This window comes from Rhopalosiphum padi, chromosome 3 (genome assembly GCF_020882245.1).
Source record: "Rhopalosiphum padi isolate XX-2018 chromosome 3, ASM2088224v1, whole genome shotgun sequence".
Classification (NCBI taxonomy): Eukaryota; Metazoa; Arthropoda; class Insecta; order Hemiptera; family Aphididae; genus Rhopalosiphum; species Rhopalosiphum padi.
Window position 1 is genome coordinate 55,610,935 of NC_083599.1, and position 19,524 is coordinate 55,630,458.

Below are 19,524 nucleotides of genomic sequence, written 5' to 3' on the forward strand. Positions count from 1 at the left end.
TGGCTACTATATAGCTGAGCTACTTCTCTATTTTTTATTTGTATACTCTAAAGTGCTTGTGTAGTTGAAAAAATGCTTCGATCTTCAAATTCGAGGGAGAGGGGGTAAAATTAATTAGTAAATTGACTTAACCACTAACATCTTCGAGTTGCATAATTTCCCAGTTATTATACATACAGTTTTTCACAACGCTTGTCAAATGTAGCAGTGTCTGTAAGAAGACTTATAGGTACATACTTACTCACTTATCTTACACTCCTCTATTTCAGTTGATTTTTTAAGAAATTATTACTGGCCACTGGGCATTGTTAAAAAATACATTGTCTACACTACACGTCGCGTCATAATCAAAATCAACACGAAAAACGCGATAGCTTAAACATTTCAGCATTAAATAAACAAAATCTAAACCTTAAATGGTTTTGATGATATCTAACAATATCAAAACTCGGAACACAAAATTTATATTATTTTTAATATTTTTACCTTAAGATTTGAAAAACAAATAAAAGATTCTCTCTATGTTTTCAATATATAGGTATTAAAATAAAATTTATACCGGAAGTCAAATTAAATTTTTGATTCAAATTCTTAAACATATAGAAAAAACAGTGTTTATTCCGTTCTCTATTAACAAATCCGATTCTATTATTAGCTTCATTTCAATACACGAATGTTCTAATAACAAGAACTGTAACTCAATTAACTGTAAGCAAATTAATAAAGTTATGAAAATAAGATATTTAAGATTAATTATTGATAATCACTTGAAATGGAACATGTTAACAATCTATTAAGGAAACTATGCTTCATAACCTATAATATGTTCAAACTAAAAAAAATAGTCCCAAAGCAAACAATGAGATTAGTTTATTTTGCTCTATACCAATCCAATTTCCAGTACGGTTTATTAGTATGGGGTGGCCTTCGAGACAATATTATAAATCACCTAATAATAAATCAAAATAACATTGTTAAAATTTGCGTAAATAAGCTTTCACTAAAAGGATCAACAAATGAAAATTATAAGGAATTAGAGGTCTTGCCAGTAAGACAATTATATAAAAAAAATAGCAATTATGTTCATTGTTAAACAACATGATATTGATCAGTTACATAGTGATAATAGTCATATAAGAGAAATTAGAAAATATGATTGTCCAGTTAAATATACCTATGAATATTTTGGTCAAACATTTGTAGATTATCTAGGCCCGACTTATTACAATTCTATGCCTCTGGACTTTAAGAAAAATATTATTACAAGTAAAAAAATTAATAATAAAGGATTATTATATAAATATATATTTTTAGAATTGAATAATTATGTGTATTAATTTTATTCTTTGTTGTAAATTATTGCTAAATTGTATGTTATTTATATATATATATATAACAGTATATTTTGATTGCTATAATGCTGTATCAACCAAATGTATTACTAATTTATTTATGTTAAAACTTTACATCACTTTGTCTTTTCTTCTCTATTATTATTATTATATTTTTTTAATGTTCATATTCAGAAGTCAATGTACGTAATATTATAAGAAATTACCTAATTATTTTATTATTTATTTTATTTTATTGGTAAATGTAATAACTCCCTACCTCTAACACAAGCTATTAGCTTACAGGAGGTAGATAATCAAAACTGTACCTATTTGTTAAATTTGTTTAATTTGTAACCATTTATTTTGATTAAAAAAAAAAAAAAATTGTTTAAGGTTCAAATTTGTACTATATTGCAAATTATTCACCCGTTAAGTAAGTATTTCTTCACAAACAATATTTTTTGTTAATTAGTTTTAATTCATAAACGAATAACCATAGACCATAGATACTAAAATACCTATTTAAATTTATTATAATTTGCATATACCACGATATCGTGTACAACATATATTGTTTATCGATAAGATAAAATTAATAAAAATAAATAAATACATTTAATTAATTAATAAATAAATAATATTATTATTTTTTATCATTATTTAAAAATTATAAATTTTATTTACAAATTTGAAAACATAATATGATAAACTTAAAAAGTTAAAAAAAAAATCTTAAAATTTTTTATCAGTAATGTAAATGTAAACATTCTCCTCTTTGATACGATGATTTAGGCCATTGGCAGCTTCAACAACATTTCTAAGTCGGTTATTTAGTGTTTTTATATAACTGTGGGCTTGGATAGCGCGTTATCCAATAAATAAATAATTCATATTTGCATACTTAATCTGTAGGTGATAGAACCGGCCCACAGCGAAAACAACACTCGACGACATGTACTACGTATATGTAATACGTAACAACTATTGTCAGGGTATAGACACTGTTGGCCAAATCGGGTGATTCTGGCCTTGGACGCGGTCTCTGGGAGGGCGTCGAATACGTTACCAGAACAACAATGAATCTACAAAATGCACTGTTGCAATTTTCCCATTTCTAAGACAGGGCGCTACAGTGGCTATAGGTGATTAATGTATTGTTTCCGGTTTTTTTATGATATCCTAACAAACACTAAATAGGGGATACATCTTATCATATTATTATGGAAACTGTTTAAATTTTTAGAATCCGTAGGGAGACAGCTGATCGAGCGTCGCTTCTATATTTTCCAGGCGCCATTATGAATGTAGATTTTTTTTTTTTAACGAGGGTGTTCTGAGCAAGCATCTATACCAAGTTAAACCAATAGGGTTGCGGGTTGAAACGGTTATCAGTGCTGCACGACACGTCGACACAAACAAACGGACGCGATACATGACGTGGCAGTATAGATAAGGGTGAGATTGTAGTACTCTTTTGTCTTCTCTACAGGCACTGTGACTGTGTTAGTGCGTTGTTGTTTACTTCGCATACTTTTGTCATTTTTCACTTAGTGTTTTTGTTTTGGCGATCAAACAATTAATATTCTCGGTCATTGTTTAATATATTTCTATACCGTGCGGTGTTGTGTACACTTGTATTTATTCAATTTATATAATACAATAATACATCATATATTATGAATCCCATTAATCCGAATCAACTTGACAATGGAACTTCTGGTACTATAAACAAATATATAATTTTTTAAAGTACCTATGGCTTAATTTGTTTTATTTTTGTTTTACAGGTGTTCCAGGAAAGAAAAACCAGAAAAAAGGTAAAAAATTATTTATTTAGTTTAAAAGATAGTCAGTCACCTCTTTCCCATTGGGCACTTTGGGCATGTGCCCAGGGCCCCGTGATCGATGGGGCCCCCTAGCTCCTGTCATATCACCAAGGAACCGATAATCAATATTTATTAGTTATTACCGATAAATAAACTTATTTCGAGAAAAATCAAAGGATATTATTAATTGCTAATAGTAATAAAAAATTAAAAATAAAGATAAATTAATCTAGACTTTTTCTTATCTATCACCACTCTATTTATCTGTTTTAATAAAATAGTAGGTACTCTGTTCAAATTGTGGGGGCCCAATTATACCACTGCTCGGGGCCTCAAAAATATTAAAGACGGCCCTGAAGATAGTTATTAAACTAAAGTATACATTTAAATGACCCATAGATCCATTTATTTTGATTAACAAATAAATCTATAAAGTTGGCCACACATACTTGTGTACTAGTCGAGTATAGTAATCTAGTATGCTTGTGTATAATTGGAACTTACAATTATGTTATTATTACACAACTTTTGTATTCCATAACTATTCTGTTAAATTCCTTCGACTCTCTTTTTTTTTACCAACAACCAATGGAATCTACGAGTGACTGAGTAAAAATAATACTTTGCTTTATGATTAAATACTTCCCATGTGACTAACATACATAAAAAACATTGATTGATTTTTGGCTGAGTACTGGCTTGTTAATTATGTACTATAAATTAAACTACATGTATGATAAATATATTATAAGTATTACTCTGATTCTACAACAAAATTGAATAATAAAGTAACAGACATATAAATATTATTATTTATTAAAAACTAATAATCTATTGTAAGTATCTAGTATTTAATATGTACTTGGCATTATTTCACTACAGGAACTTTCCAGTTTTCTTGCTAATCTTGTTTTGTTTTATCTTTCCTATAGAAATTATGCCACTTAATCAAATTATTTTATTAGCTTTTTAGTTTATTGTTATTATAAATTAATACATTTTATATAAACAAGATCCCAGATCTACACAATATTATTACAGGCCATAAATCAGCACTAAACTGAAATAGTTTATTAAATTATATCATCATCACAAATTCATGACTATTAATTGTAGTGATTGAATCGTTGAAAAAAATGAATAATAGAACATTAATTCAATTTACCATTATTATCAAGAAAAATTTAGTAGCAACCACCATGGAGTAATATTACTCTATGCTACCATTTTGTAGCTACAAAAAAAAAAAATTATACCCAATTAAAAAATTAAAAAATAATATAATAATAATATATATATATTATTTATATAATATCAACATTACCAACTTGCCTAATGAATTAAAATCACTCTCCGACTCAACCTTAATACTTGCTATTACTCAATAATTATTAATCTATTTCAAAAGTATGATTTTTAATTTATTAAACTAAAATAAAAGATTAAATAATTTAACAGGAATATTAAATATTTATATAATATCTTTATTAATTTATAAATTAGTAGTATGAATATTATTTTAGATAATATTAATTTAATATTATTACTATTAAAAAAAGATCAAACCAAGAATTAAAGAATTAACTTATCTTAGCACATACTAGATAGGTACTTATTATTCTTATGAACTATAAACTTTAGTACCATTTTACTAGTCATTTAGTAATAAATTACAAATTTTGTGTTTTAATACATTTTCGACCAGTGTTTAGTTACTTTTATTTCTCACTACTCTAAGGCGTTTTTTTTTTTTTAGTAAATTAGCATCGTTTTATTTTGTTTTTTTTTCTCATGTCTAGTATATTAAAAACTAAATTTTGATCATTCTTTATTTATATAAGTCCTCAACAAGATAATTCAAGTATTAATGTTGAGGAAAGTCAAGGACAATTAAATTTAGGTAATTGGTTAAATTGTTGTAATTTATGATAAGATGTATACAAACTATTTTCATAGGACATGATTCACATCTTTTTATATTTTTTATATTTGTCTAGTTAAAAATATAACAACATTTCTCTACGTCAAGTAATTATTGTATTTAGGTGAATACGAGAGTTTTAAGTTCTATAGCCAAATTTTAAGATAATATCAAATCATTCCCATAAAACTATTGAACTTTGTTGTTGGATAATATTTTATTATATTTTATTAAAATAACAAGTCATTACGGATCTGAAAAATATTCTCTTCAAATCATGAAATAAGTGTATAAGTTTAAATATTAATCTAGAAATCATAATTTTGATTTCAAGGTTAAAGAATATGTATACAATAATATATTTCAGGAATAAATTACCATATTGAGGTTTAATTTGAATATTTTATAAAAATACAAAAATATTAACTAAAACCTACCCTGAATATAAAATTAGATTTTATTTTTCATTATTTATAACAGGTTATCATTATTGTTTATTGAATTTATAAATCTGAATTTTAGGTATGTAACTATATGTTACAATCACAATCACACATGTAAAATATAATTAAACAATTTATAACCATAGTATAGATTAAATATAATTGTTGAAATATTTTTTTAAAGATTATGATTAATTTAACTGTTTTAAAATTTTTTAAATTGTTGCTTCTATTTGTTTTTTTTCAATATTTTATTTTATTCGTTTTTATGAAACATCATATTTTCCAAAACAAAAATTTTTTTTTTTATATTTATACATATAAAAAATTATTTTGATGAAACTATAAAGCATAAAAACATCTTATATTGAAGATTTTAGGCGCATATAAACCTAACCGGTCTCTAGTGATAACAAACCAGTACTCTGTAAAATATTTATGATCTTAACATATATTTTATTAAACAACACGAGATATTTATTAAATAGAACAAAATGACCTTCAACAAATATCTCAAAGTAAGCCAAATACAAAACAGCAGACTACACAGATACAAGATAAACCAAAGGAAGAAAATCAAAAACAAAACCAGAAAGAGAATCAACCTGCAGGGATTAAACCAACTCAAAAACAATCTGAAGGTAGTATATGGTGAAAGAAGACAATGACAATAATAAAATTGAAAATAAATAGGTATTTTAGCGATAACCAAATGTCAGCAGACTCCATGCAAATATGATTGTCTTTTGATTCTTCTCATTTGATTAATATAATGAAAAACATTAATTATTTATAACAGGGATGGGAAACTGGTAACTTGCAGGACTTTGTGATCCTTGTATTATTTTTATCTGACTTATGCTATATTTTTAAACTTACAGCTTAAAAGTCCACATTTTTAAAAGTAAAAATTATTTTATAAATTGTTGCAGAAGTGTTTATCTGTTTGTAAGTTACATAGTTTGTAAAATTTTAATATTATTTCTTATATGATAGAACTACGGTTAAATTTTTAAATGTTTCAATAGGAATTCATAGCTAATAGTAAACACTAAACAGGTACTGGTTTTATTAGATCAGTCTAACTTACATTATTTTTGTGCATCACAGTTATGAATTTAATTAAGACATACCTATCTATTTTTTATAATAATATTGTATAATCAATGAACAGTATTATTTATATATTTTTCCTTTTAATATAATTAACTACCATTTTATGTTAGATAATAATCTATCTGTTATGCTACAATCACCTATAACTCCATGTAATTTAAAATCACATTTAAGTATATTGTTTTACTACTTGTATTGTTATATTTAATTTAGATAATCAACAAATTGAACAACAGATATCAATATTTAAGAGTAAATTACTTATTCCTAAAAGAAGAAATCTTAACACTGGAGGTTCTATGGGACGCGCAACTGAGATTGAAGTGAATCATCTTCCTCTTAACCTTGACAAATTGTACAAGAAAGTTGTTTACCACATAGATGTAAAATTCAAACCAAATTTACCAAGAAAATTGCTTAGGTAATTTATTTAACAATAAACAAGTATCAATAAGTTGATTTTTTAATGTTCAGCATCATTTATTCAAAAATTAATATCTATTATGTTTGATTGTTAGTAAAAATGTGTACTTAAAACAAAGGTTAAATATTTAAATTTATATTCATAAAGTTTTACATTTTATTAACAATTTACCATGTTATTTATGTATGTATAATTATTTTTTATCTAATAGACAAAAAATAACTACACTATATAATAAATAAATGATTAAATATTATTTGTTTATGCATACACTATGTATAAATATATTTCATTATAGAACTAATTTTTTGAGTATTAGTAAATATGTACATATTTTGTCTTTCTTTATAGGAATGCTTTGGAAGAATTTAATTACAGACATTACCCAAAAATTAATTTTGCATTTGATGGACAAAAAAACATGTATACTACAAAAGAAATAAAAGAGGTATGATCATAATTTTGCATGTCATATTAAGATATCACACACATAACTGTTTTTGTGTTTTTGTCTTTCTACAATTGTCATACAGCAAATTTATTTTAAACAGTTCACATTTAGCTTTGATAGTTTTGATTTTTCACCTATTATTAAACTTTTTTAGTTGAAGTCAATGGATTGATATAAATATAATGCAAATCCATTTGTTTTTAATGTACATAGATTAATGTTGATATACCATTTTTGTGTACTAGTGGAGATTTACTCTTTTTGGGTTGTTTATTTATTATTGTAATATGATAAAGTAAACATAATTAAACCACTGATAATATATGATATTACAACAGCATTGTTTGGTTTCTCAGTAAAACCAATTGTTGTTAGCTTTAACATAAAAGTGATGACCTATTATCAAACATAAAGCTAAAAATTGTTTTTGCTGTATGCCTATGAAAATTTTAAATAGTTATATCTTTCATATGCACAATTTACATTAAAATGAGATATCATAAAAAAAACTAATACCTAATAATAAGTTTAATAACAAGTCAATTCACTCTAATATTAAAGTTTCAAGATTGGTACAGCCGAACACAGCTTTACTATCTTGCACATAGGTCAGAAAAATTAAACAAATAATACACTGTCATCTCAAAAGTATCAACATTTTATGGTTTTAATTTTATGTTAATTTTAAAGCAAGTTGTATAAAATAGTATGACAAGCTCATAAGTTATTTATGAGTTATAACTTAAAATCTAATAAAAAAATACAGATAATGTTGTGTTACCTTTAGGTTTAATAATAGATCAATTCAGTTAAATATTAATACAAAAAAAGCTAAATGTTTATATTTGAGTGAAAATTTGCCATTTTACAAACTTGCAGATAGATATAAGTTGTTGGTGAAATGTCTTCTTTATAAATTATTATTGAACTTAAACACTTTAAATACTTTGTAATCAATAATTTGCTATTAATAATTAATAATTAATTAATAAATTGCTATTTGAGAACTGAAATATAGTTGATGTTGTATAATCACATTTGTTTTAAATATTAATTGTTTTTGTATTAAACAATATTTTATCATTATTTAATGTTTATACGAATGTTTTTATATTAATGCTCATAAAAGCATTACACATATATAGCTAAGAAAAAACACCATTTTTACATTTTCAATAAAAAAAAGTTGTGATTTTACTGTTTATATGTAATTATTTATTTATGTTTAGAAAACTGATTTAGTTACGGTTTTAAATGAAGAAAATAACAGTGTTGTGGAATTTATTATTGTCACCTCAGTTGTTAATATAATTCCAATGAATAAAATTAAGGATTATTTAAAATCTGGATCATCCAATTATCCCTTAGATGAAGCATTTCAAGCATTGGATATTATTTTAAAAAACCGACCATTTTCATTAAGGTTAGTAAAATAATGTGAATAAGTATATTGTTTATTAAGAGGATGTCATATCCGCATGTTGTTTCTATCACAATTGTAACAGTAAATTTTAAATTCTCAAATTTTGAATTTTTACTTACCAACTATATTAGATACAATTTTTAGATGAAAATAAAAAATGTTTAGGTAAAGATTTTTTTTTTTAAACGAATTGAATTATTTTGGAATAATAAGGAACTATTTATTATTTAATAACTTAATTTTAAACTAAAATATGAAAACTACTTTGCTCAAATATAGTTAATAATATTGTCCTCTACAAATTTAATAATAAGAAAATTTGTCCTAATATTCAGTTTAAATACATCGTATTGAATCCCAATGCATCTATTTGTATGTTACATGATGTATAAAACATGCATTATGTGTATGCATGGAAGTACAAAATTCTCTTAATAACTGATTTCTTTTTTATTAGTACCAAATAACATCTGAATCGAATTTTCCCACTTCATGATTTTTAGCAATGTATTTGAACAGTTATTTATCAGTATTGTTTTATTAATCCAAATTAAATTAACAATAGTTTTATAAAGATGATTTTCATGTACCGTATTTTAACCCAAGTTATTATTTTCCTAATTTCATCTAGTGACTGTATCATGCCATTTATAAATCTATCATAAATTTCTGTCAAGAGGATGTCACACCCACATATGTTGTCTCTGTCTTAAAAGTGCATAACATAGCAAATTTACGCTCAGCAGATCACGTTTAGCTCCGTTAGTTTAAAAATCAGGGTGAATCGATATTATGAAACTCGATGATAAGAATATTATCTGTGTTCGTATGTTGGTTTTTTTTAGCTACGATGGTTCAATTCTTTAGCTAGTAATGCATGCATAATAAAGCGTATGATCATAACTCACTAAAAACTGAATAATCGTAAAAAACCAATATATAAATACCGATAGTTCTTACCATCGTTTCATAATAAGTTGATTTACACTGATTTTTAAACTAACGCAGCTAAACATGATCTGCTGAGCGTAAATTTTCTGTTACGCAATTGTAAGACGGAGATAACACATTCGGGTGTTGGCGTGTTGCGTCTTCTTAATGCTTATTTTATAAAATATGTTCCTATAGTAAAAAAATAAAAGTCTAAATACTGAAAAAGCTTTAAAAAAAATGAAATGTTAGTATTAATTTTTATTTAACTCTTATTTTAAAGTACTTAGATATTTTAAGAGCATTTATTATATCTATTTTGTCACCTTTGTTATAATCTTATTGAAAATATCTATAATAAGAGATATAAAATGTATGTTATTGTAAGTAAAAACATTTTTTCATTTAAAAACTGAAATAGGGCTCCTGATGTTTTTATTTTTAAATATGGTTTATTCAGTTTTCTACACATTTTTTAAGTATTAAATTGCAATTAATTTTAATTGTGTGTTACAGATTCACTAATTCCGGAAGATCATTTTTTCCACTACCACGTTTAACACCAGCTGACTTAGGTGAAGGAATGGAATTATGGAAAGGATTTTTTCAAACTCCTGTTATGGGTTGGAAACCTTATCTTAATATAGATGGTAAATACTAAATAATGTATAAGCTTTAATACTCCTTTTTGAAGGTAGTGTTTGGTAATTACAAATTGGATGAAGTTTGAGGGGGAGTGGGGAAAAATGAAAAATTCCCAGAATTTTTAAAAATAAGTGGGAACATTGAAGATTTTTTTGGAAAAATAAAAGTATTTATAAAATAATTATTTTTTATATTTTTAATTATTATTTTTGTAATACAAAAATGAATAATCATAGGCACTAAATATGTTCACCAAATAATATCATTATCATATATTATCATTTTATGGGAATAAAGTACCTATTTAAAAATTATTTTTCCTTTTTATGAAGAATTTATTGACAGAAATTTTCAAATATTTTTAGTTTTTTGATAAATATTATATAGAGGACCTGCAGACCCATCTGTTGTCTCAGTTTTACAAACATACAAATTATATGTATGATACAATATAATACGTTTTACATTCACAATAATCCATTAAAATATTCTGTAATTTTTAAAATTATAATGATTTGACCTATCATTAAATTTAAGTCAGATTATTATGTATGGTACTTTAAGTTGATATTTTAATTTTGAAATAAATAATAATTATTTTAGGATACAAAAATATACAGTTTTAAAATGCTTGTAATTTATTTTGTCATTAAAATATAAATAAAAACAAATGAGTCACTTTAGATTTTACATTTAAATTTTATAATAGATCAATTCATTCCAATTTTAAATATAACAGAATAAAATAGTTATTATGAATGTAAAATTGGTTATGTTGTACATTTGTAAAATGAAAACAATAGATTCAGGTGTGATAGGTCTTAAAACAAAATTTGTTATCTAATAACTTGAAAATGTAATACAAAAATAGGTTCCTTCTTCTGAGTTAATTCTCCTGCTTTTTTAGTAATGCTTTATGGTTTTAGTTTTAAAAAAGTAACTATTAATTTAAATTAAATTAAGATTTCTAAAATAGGCTGTCAATTATTTCCAAAAAAATTTTCTGACTTGTTTGATTTACGGATAAGTTTATTATAATAACTTGTATAATTATTTGAATATTTTTAATATCTAGTATTGAGGTGAGTAAAGCAGTTTGTACTTCCAATACCCATACAGTTTCTGTTCCTACTTTCCTACTCTTAAAATATGTTTATTTATTTTATTAATATCATTTTAGTGGCACATAAAGGATTTGCTAAACATCAACCGTTAATAACCTATATTAAAAGTGAATTACGTTGTGATCTCAATTCAGAAATGGATCATAAGAATATCAACAAATTATTATGTTATATTAAAGGATTAAAAGTTGAATTTATGATTCCAATGCAAATACATACAAAACGTATATTTAAAGTAGTTGGTCTTCTTGATAGTGCTTCTAAACATGTGTAAGTACAAATTGTTAACAACATACAATATGTATATTATTGGAATAATGGCAAACCTAAACAATAAGGAAATTACATAATTTTTTTTATATTTTTCATCAAAAAACTTAGGACAAGAAGATCATACTCAGTTAACTGAAAAAAAAAAATAATTCACATAATTAATTGACCACATGCTGCGCTATGACTACTAATATTTTAAACTTAAATAATATAGTAATGACAAATTCAATTAATTTTGAAGTATTATTTTACATATTTTTGTCAATTTTTATCAGCTTATTTTATCTTAAAATGAATAATATTTAAACACTCATTTTAATAGCTTCAACTTCAAAAAACTACATTAATAGTAAACAATTTTTATTACTAGAATTTTTTTTATCAAAAAATAAAACTAGTATTTAGTTAAACTGTAATATAATACCTAATATAATAGTTTGACATTTTTTTAATTTTAATTTTTACTAAAGTAACAAAGAAAATTAAATTATGTAAGTAAAAAAATAACAATGACATGATATTTATAGGTTTAAGATGGAGGATCCTGTTAAAGGCAATAAAATACTTAATGTAGTGCAATACTACAAGACTGCACGAAACTATGTTATCAAGTATCCAAATTTACCTTGTTTACATGTTGGCAACGTTAATAAGAAAATTGCTATTCCAATTGAAGTAAATATTTATTATAATATATTATAACTTAATAGTTACTAATTTATTACTTAATAGTTAATATTTATTTATATATATATAAATATTAGTTAATAATTAATAGTTATATCTTATATTTTTGATAGCATTAAATTAGAGTTTGATTTATAGAATTATTTTAAAATAATTTTGTCTTTTAAGTAATATTATTCAATACATTTTTTAGTTGTGCATTGTTCAAAAGGGACAAGTGTATTTGAAAAAATTTTCTGAAATGCAAACTGGAGCTATGGTGAAAAATGCAGCTCGGCCTCCTGCAGAACGACGTCAAGCTATTGAAAATTCTATCAGAGATATTAAATACAACCAAGATCCTGTATTAAAAGAATTTGGTATTGAAGTTAAAGAACAGTTTGCTTCAATACCAGCTAGAGTTTTGGAGCAACCTTTCTTAGCATATGCTCAAAATAGGGTAAACTTTAAATTTTTTTTGTAAAATGTACTTTTTTGATAGTTGTTCAATGCAGTTGTTGTGAGCTGTGACAACCTACACACACACACACACACACACACACACACACATATAATAACATGAAAAGGATTGTTGGCCTATACAGGTTATCTTAAAAATATGTGTGGTAGATAATTATATTTTTAATATTGTAATACATGCAATTTAATGCAAGCTGGAAATCATAACTACATGCAAGACGACTACGAAAAGACATTTGGTATACACATGCCAAATAGTATCGGCAATCTTAAAATAGCGATGGATGTTTCCACCAACCATATATAATCATTAATCATGTATGCATAATTATTGTAGGATTAGACCAATAGACATTCTTTGTTAGGAGAACTAGTCCTCAAACCAACAGAGTTTTGTCAAACCCGGAATTACAGAGTTTGTAGCAACACATATCTAGTTATAACAATACAGTAATTGAAGACCTTGGGGCAACAACGAGACATGTTTTGGTCAAAATCACATTTTCACGTAATAAAATAGGAAAAAAAACCTGAATAGATTGGTGCAACAATCAGATATGTCCGACTGTTATATATGGAGTTATAATATAAAAGGACTTATCTTGTTGTTGTTTTGGTGCAACAGCAAGATATGTCGAACAAGTCTGGTTGTTGCTATGTCCAAACCATATTTAACATTATGGTGCAACAACAAGATATATCCAAAAAATATTAAATTACAGTGCAACAACAAGATATGTCCAAACAAGTTTTTATTGCTTCCTTAAATTATTATTAAAAGTTAAGCATTACCTATAAGTGCATTAGTTGTATGTACCCTAAAATTTAAATCTACCATGTTTTTAAAAATTCTAATTTTTTTTTTGAATTTATAATGTTGTTTTTGTTTTCTGAATAAAAATAAAAAAAGGACATGTCTGGTTATTGTCCCAAGGTCTTCAATTTGGACTAGTTTATTTTTCAATTTATAAGACCCTCAGAAACATTTCATCAATTATCAACAACCATAAAACTATGTTAAAATTATTTATGACTCCATTCATTGATCTGTACAACTGAATATACGCAGCAAACTGCAAAGTAATCAATAATTTAACAATTGATCTGATCATTTTAATTTCAATTAAATATTACTTAATTTGTAGAGTTCATTCTCAGAGATGTTTTTGTAGTCATAATTTATATACAATAAGTTTTGATTACCAGTATTTCTGTGTCACCTAACAGTTAACCCATATTAAAAATTTTAAAAATATTTACTCTTCTAAGGGGATATCTATAAATGCTTTAAGAATGTGAATATCTAAGTATGGTAATTATTAATAATATTAATAGATTTTTAATAATACTTAAAATTAGAAGAATTAGAAAGACATTGTCTTATAAAATTGGTTGATAATTTATTCTTATGATAAAATGCATTACATTGTAGTTTAAACTTTACTTTTAAGATCTTATTATTAAAAGACAAAATTTCTAATTTTTGAGTATTAAAATACCATATTTTGTATTCTGACTTCTTCTGTTCATTATTTAATTTTTATAATATGTAATGGATCACAATTATTTAATAATTCCCAAGATTCTATAAATTATCAAAATTGTTTGAAAATATGAGTATAATCTCTTCTTATACATACTAGAACAACAACAATAAAAATCAGTAACTTTAACACTATAATATTTATTATTTTATAATTTCTATCTAATTTGTGCTTTCAGAGTAGTTACTAATAAAAATGACAACAATACATAATAATAATAATTATTATTATTATTATCAATTAAGTAATTTTAATAAAAGAATAATTTCACCGCAAATATATTTATACACTTTTCAGGAAATTAAACCAAAAGCTGGTATTTGGAAAGCAGAAAAATTTTCAAAAGCTGTGTATATTAAAAAATGGGTTGTATTGAATCTAGATCGAAAAATTAATATTCCATGCATTAAGTAAAATTTTTAATGTTTTATTTTTTAAAAATTACTATTAATTAATTCTTTATTTTTATTTTATTTTAGAAACTTTGAAAACATATTGAAGACAAGTGGTAAAGACTTGAATGTTTCTATAAACCAGATGAATCCTGTGATTAACTATTTTTTGCCAAAACATTGTCGTTTAGATGATTTGAAGACCACAGTTCAGAGCATTTTTACAAAACTAAAAGCTCATAATATAGAATTAATTATTGTTGTCATTCCAGATATTCCTACAGGAGTTTATGGTAAATAATCAATTTACTATTAATGATTTTATGTAAGAGGAAACTAATTTATTCTGCTAAATCGAATCTGACATATTATATGTGTAAATTGTTTACTAATATATTAAATAAATTGTAATAAGTCTTAAGTAATCTTTAATAGTGGAAGTGTTTAGTTGGTTTAAAAAAATTGTTTTTAAAGACATTAAATATATTATTAAATCATTTTAACAAGAACTTGATCATGTTTTAGCTATTATTAAACAAAAATCAGAATTGGATGTTGGTATTCTTACACAATGCATTAAATCTAATACTATATCTAATATGAACAAAGGAACAGCTTGCAATATTCTTATGAAAATAAATTCAAAATTGAATGGAATCAATCACACACTTTCTAACAAAAACAGGTAAATTAAAATGTGTTTTACTTGAGTTATTCAAGTTTAATAACAGCAGAATCTATAGTTTTCTTTTAAATTGTTGTTCTAATAAATCAATATAGTTGGAATTAAAACCAAAATTATAAACTCTGAGATAATATTTATATCTAATTACAATAAACTGCGATAAAATTAAATAAATTTTCATTTTAATCAAATTTCTATGAATACTTAGCTTTTTTATAATTCAGTGTTTTTGGTAATCTAACAGTTGTCAGTACTCTGATCTCATATGTGTCAGTAAATTAAGATTACTGTAATTTAAAATTCTCATTGCTAGATGAGTAAACTTTATTTAGATGGGCATGATTAAAAAAATTCTGAGAACTTGATTGGCTTTATTGTAAGTTTTGAGTGTGCCACAGCATTGAATAGTTAGGTCACTTTAATCAATGTGGTAATTAAATTAAATTCAGTAGGTAATAACTCATTAGTCATTACAATTTGATATACATATAAATGATTCTGAGTGAAAATACTTGACCAGCTTCTATTTCTAAAGATATTTTATAATTTATATATGCTATAGCCTATAAGTAATTTATTCATCAATTAGTCATACGGTAGGTTGAATAATAGTTGCCAAAAAGTAGAACATAGGTTAATGTAGTAATTATTATAAAAATCTATCATGTAATATTGTTATAGACTTATAAATCCATACCAATGTATTATAGAAAAGTATAAATAAGTTCATGGATTTGTAGTACAAATAGTTAAAATTAGTTTAAATACTTTTAAATTTCATTGAAAATAAAAATAATATATGTAGTGGCAAAAAGTCCCTACAATTAATATTAATTGTTGAATTATAACACTGTAACTAAAATCCTTTGAGAAAAGGTTTTTCATTTATTTTTTAATATCAAAACTTGTCAAATTCTTAACTTAAAAAATAAAATGTTTATATTTTAAAAATAGTTCATACTTTTATTGTTGAAATGTTGATATTTTTATTAGAAACACTTATGAGGAACATAGTATTACATTTTCAATTTTTTTAATTGAGAAGGAAACTTTTATTAAACATTTATAGAAAATAAAATAAAATTCCGCTTAGAAACTAAAAACAATACTACTAAATAGTAAATATATTTTGTTAATTGAGTATTTCTACAGCTTAAAAATATTTTAATAGCTCTCAATGGAATAAATATAATTTAAATTATGTTTGATATTTATTTTTTGTTTGCTTTAGTGATTTAAACAAATTAATAAAATATATTTTTAAGTAGACAAAATTGAATAATAAAAGTTTCACTTCTAAATGAATAAATAAAAATATTTTAAATTATGTTTTATCAAATAACATTTTATGATTTAGCCCGCCTTGCATGGTTGGTGCAATTATTTTTGGAGCTGATGTGACACACCCATCAGAAGAACACACTTCTGTTCCATCAGTTGCTGCTGTAAGTATAATTCTATTTCAAACTATTCAAGTAGATTTAAATATAATTTTTAAGTTATAATAGAAGTTAAATTAATAAATCTATAAAAATAATTAGATATTTTTAACAAATTGTATAGCTGTAAATTATCTATCTAACAGATTTTAAGACATAAACATTTTTAAAGTTGTTACATCTGCTAAGTTTAGCGAGCAATTATAATTATTTACTAAAGAAAACTGAGAGTTTATTGTACTCACTACTTTAATTATATCTTTTATTATTAAAATATTAAATACTTAACAAATTCATTTTAATTTAAAATTTATAGACTTTCAATGAATTTTACATTCTAAGTTAGAAAACTATAATAAAAACAAAATAACAAGATAATAAATTCATATTTCTAGATTTATTTTTGATAATTAATCATAGACAGGTTTATTATTTATGTTAAATAATCACTTTTCTTTTCGTTTTTAGTAATTTAAAAAAAAAATTAAGAATATTAATTATACATTTATTATATATTTTAAATTATACTTAAATACCTAATAAATACCTAATTTAAAATCAGCATTAATGAAAAATTCATTATGAAAAAAAAATATAAATAACATTACATTTAATGTAAAAACAAATCATTCCAATAAAATGATGAAAAAAATTATCAATTTTCAATTACCCAGAAATCAAAATGAGTTTGTTCTAAATTAAATTGTTTAATCATTAAAAATTAGCTCAATAAATAATATCTTTGATTTTTGATTTATATGATATTTATATAAAAGTATTAATTATACATTTACACCAAATAAATAAGATCTCAGACAAATAAAAGACAAACCCCATCAATTAACATTTAAAAAAAAATTTAAGAATATTTTTCAATAACTATGATGTTTGTTCTTATTAATATTTTTAAATAATTGTTTAAAATAATGTTTTCCCATCTTAGGTGGCAGCCAGTCATGATGTTAATGGAGTCCAATATAATATGGAATGGCGCTTGCAACCACCCAGAGTAGAAATAATTCAAGATCTAGAAGACATTATTCATAAACAGTTGCTAAAATTCAAAGATAAAACAAAAACCGTGCCAAGGAAGATATTTTATTTTAGAGATGGTGTAAGCGAATCTCAATTTCTGCAGTTGTTGGAATTCGAATTGGTTGCTATTCGTAGAGCTTGCCTTAGACTCAATATTCACTATAAACCTTCAGTGACATTTTTGGTCGTTCAAAAACGACATCACACTAGAATGTTTCCAAAGTTCAACTGTGACATGGACGGAAAGTTTGCTAATGTTCCTTCTGGCACAATTGTGGACACTCAAATCACACATCCAACAGAAGTTGATTTTTATTTATGTAGCCATTCTAGTATTCAAGTTGGTTATTATAGTTGTTATATGTTATCTTAAAGTTTTAAAGTTGATTTATTAATTTTTTTTTATTACCAAATTTTTATCTATCAAGGGCACATCCAGACCAACCAAATATCATCTTATATGGGATGAAAATAATATGACAGAAGATCAGTTAGAACAACTGACATTCTACCTCTGTTTCACGTTTGTACGATGTACTCGTTCTGTTTCTTATCCAGCACCTACATACTATGCCCATTTGGCTGCATTTAGAGCACGGTCTTATATTGAAAAGTTAGTTATTTATTTACAGTAGAATATTATTAAAACAAAAATGTACTTTATTTTTTGTTTTATTTTTATAGCAAAACCATCAACATCAATCGTTTAGATGACGAGCAATTAAAAAATAAGCTGAATCATTCATTCTCAGTTGAAACCCCAATGTTTTTTATTTAAACATATTTTTTTTTTAATAATTACTTTTCTTTACTTTTCTTTTTTACTTTTTTCTTTTTTACTTTTACTTTTACTTTTTTACTTTTTATTAAATATAACTATATTATTATTTATTACTCATAAATACAGTAAAACTCGCTTATTACTTGATTATCTTATTCGTTTTTAAATTATACTCCATAAAGAAAATCTATTCCATCAAGTACTGGTTTTGCTCAAAAATTTCCGTTATTCCTAATTTTTTTTTTAAAAATAGGCGTCGGCTATTGGGAGATTTCACTGTAGTCTTAACTAATTATCAAGCATCTCAAGCAAGTTTTACTGTACCTAGATTTAATAACCTACAATATTCATAAATTAGGTTTTTTTTTTTTTATACTTTTTTGGTTGTATTCGATTTTACTTTCTTGATTAAGTCATATTCCTACTTTATATATTTTAATCAATTTAGTTTATTGGGATTTAATTAGTGTTGGTAACCAACCTGATGGTTAGCAACCTGCAGTCACTTACTACCAGCATGTATATCTACATAATCACCAGTCCTCTTCAACTGATACTGAAACGATTAACTGTCTGATCTTGAAGATCATCA

At 24.4% G+C, this 19,524-nt stretch overlaps 1 protein-coding gene across 1 annotated transcript; it reads left to right on the top strand.

The window, feature by feature from the left end:
• The first annotated feature begins 1,079 nt into the window (after positions 1–1,079).
• Positions 1,080–18,929, top strand: LOC132925204 (protein argonaute-2-like). The gene is made up of 18 exons (XM_060989619.1): positions 1,080–1,266; positions 3,122–3,155; positions 5,005–5,060; positions 6,013–6,168; positions 6,854–7,061; positions 7,416–7,512; positions 8,745–8,938; positions 10,385–10,518; positions 11,694–11,907; positions 12,438–12,585; positions 12,791–13,036; positions 14,898–15,010; positions 15,080–15,285; positions 15,518–15,677; positions 17,035–17,122; positions 18,060–18,491; positions 18,580–18,764; positions 18,836–18,929. The coding sequence occupies exons 1-18, from the start codon at positions 1,080–1,082 to the stop codon at positions 18,927–18,929; spliced, it is 2,952 nt and encodes a 983-aa protein (XP_060845602.1).
• The last annotated feature ends 595 nt before the right edge of the window (positions 18,930–19,524 follow it).

What these genes read in the sequence shown, in the direction of transcription:
- LOC132925204 (XM_060989619.1), top strand. Translation starts at nt 1,080, where the DNA reads ATGTTCATTGTTAAACAACATGATATTGATCAGTTACATAGTGATAAT. An exon ending in TAGCATATGCTCAAAATAGG is followed by an intron (nt 13,037 to 14,897) that starts GTAAACTTTAAA and finishes TACACTTTTCAG; the next exon opens with GAAATTAAACCAAAAGCTGG. An exon ending in ATTAATATTCCATGCATTAA is followed by an intron (nt 15,011 to 15,079) that starts GTAAAATTTTTA and finishes ATTTTATTTTAG; the next exon opens with AAACTTTGAAAACATATTGA.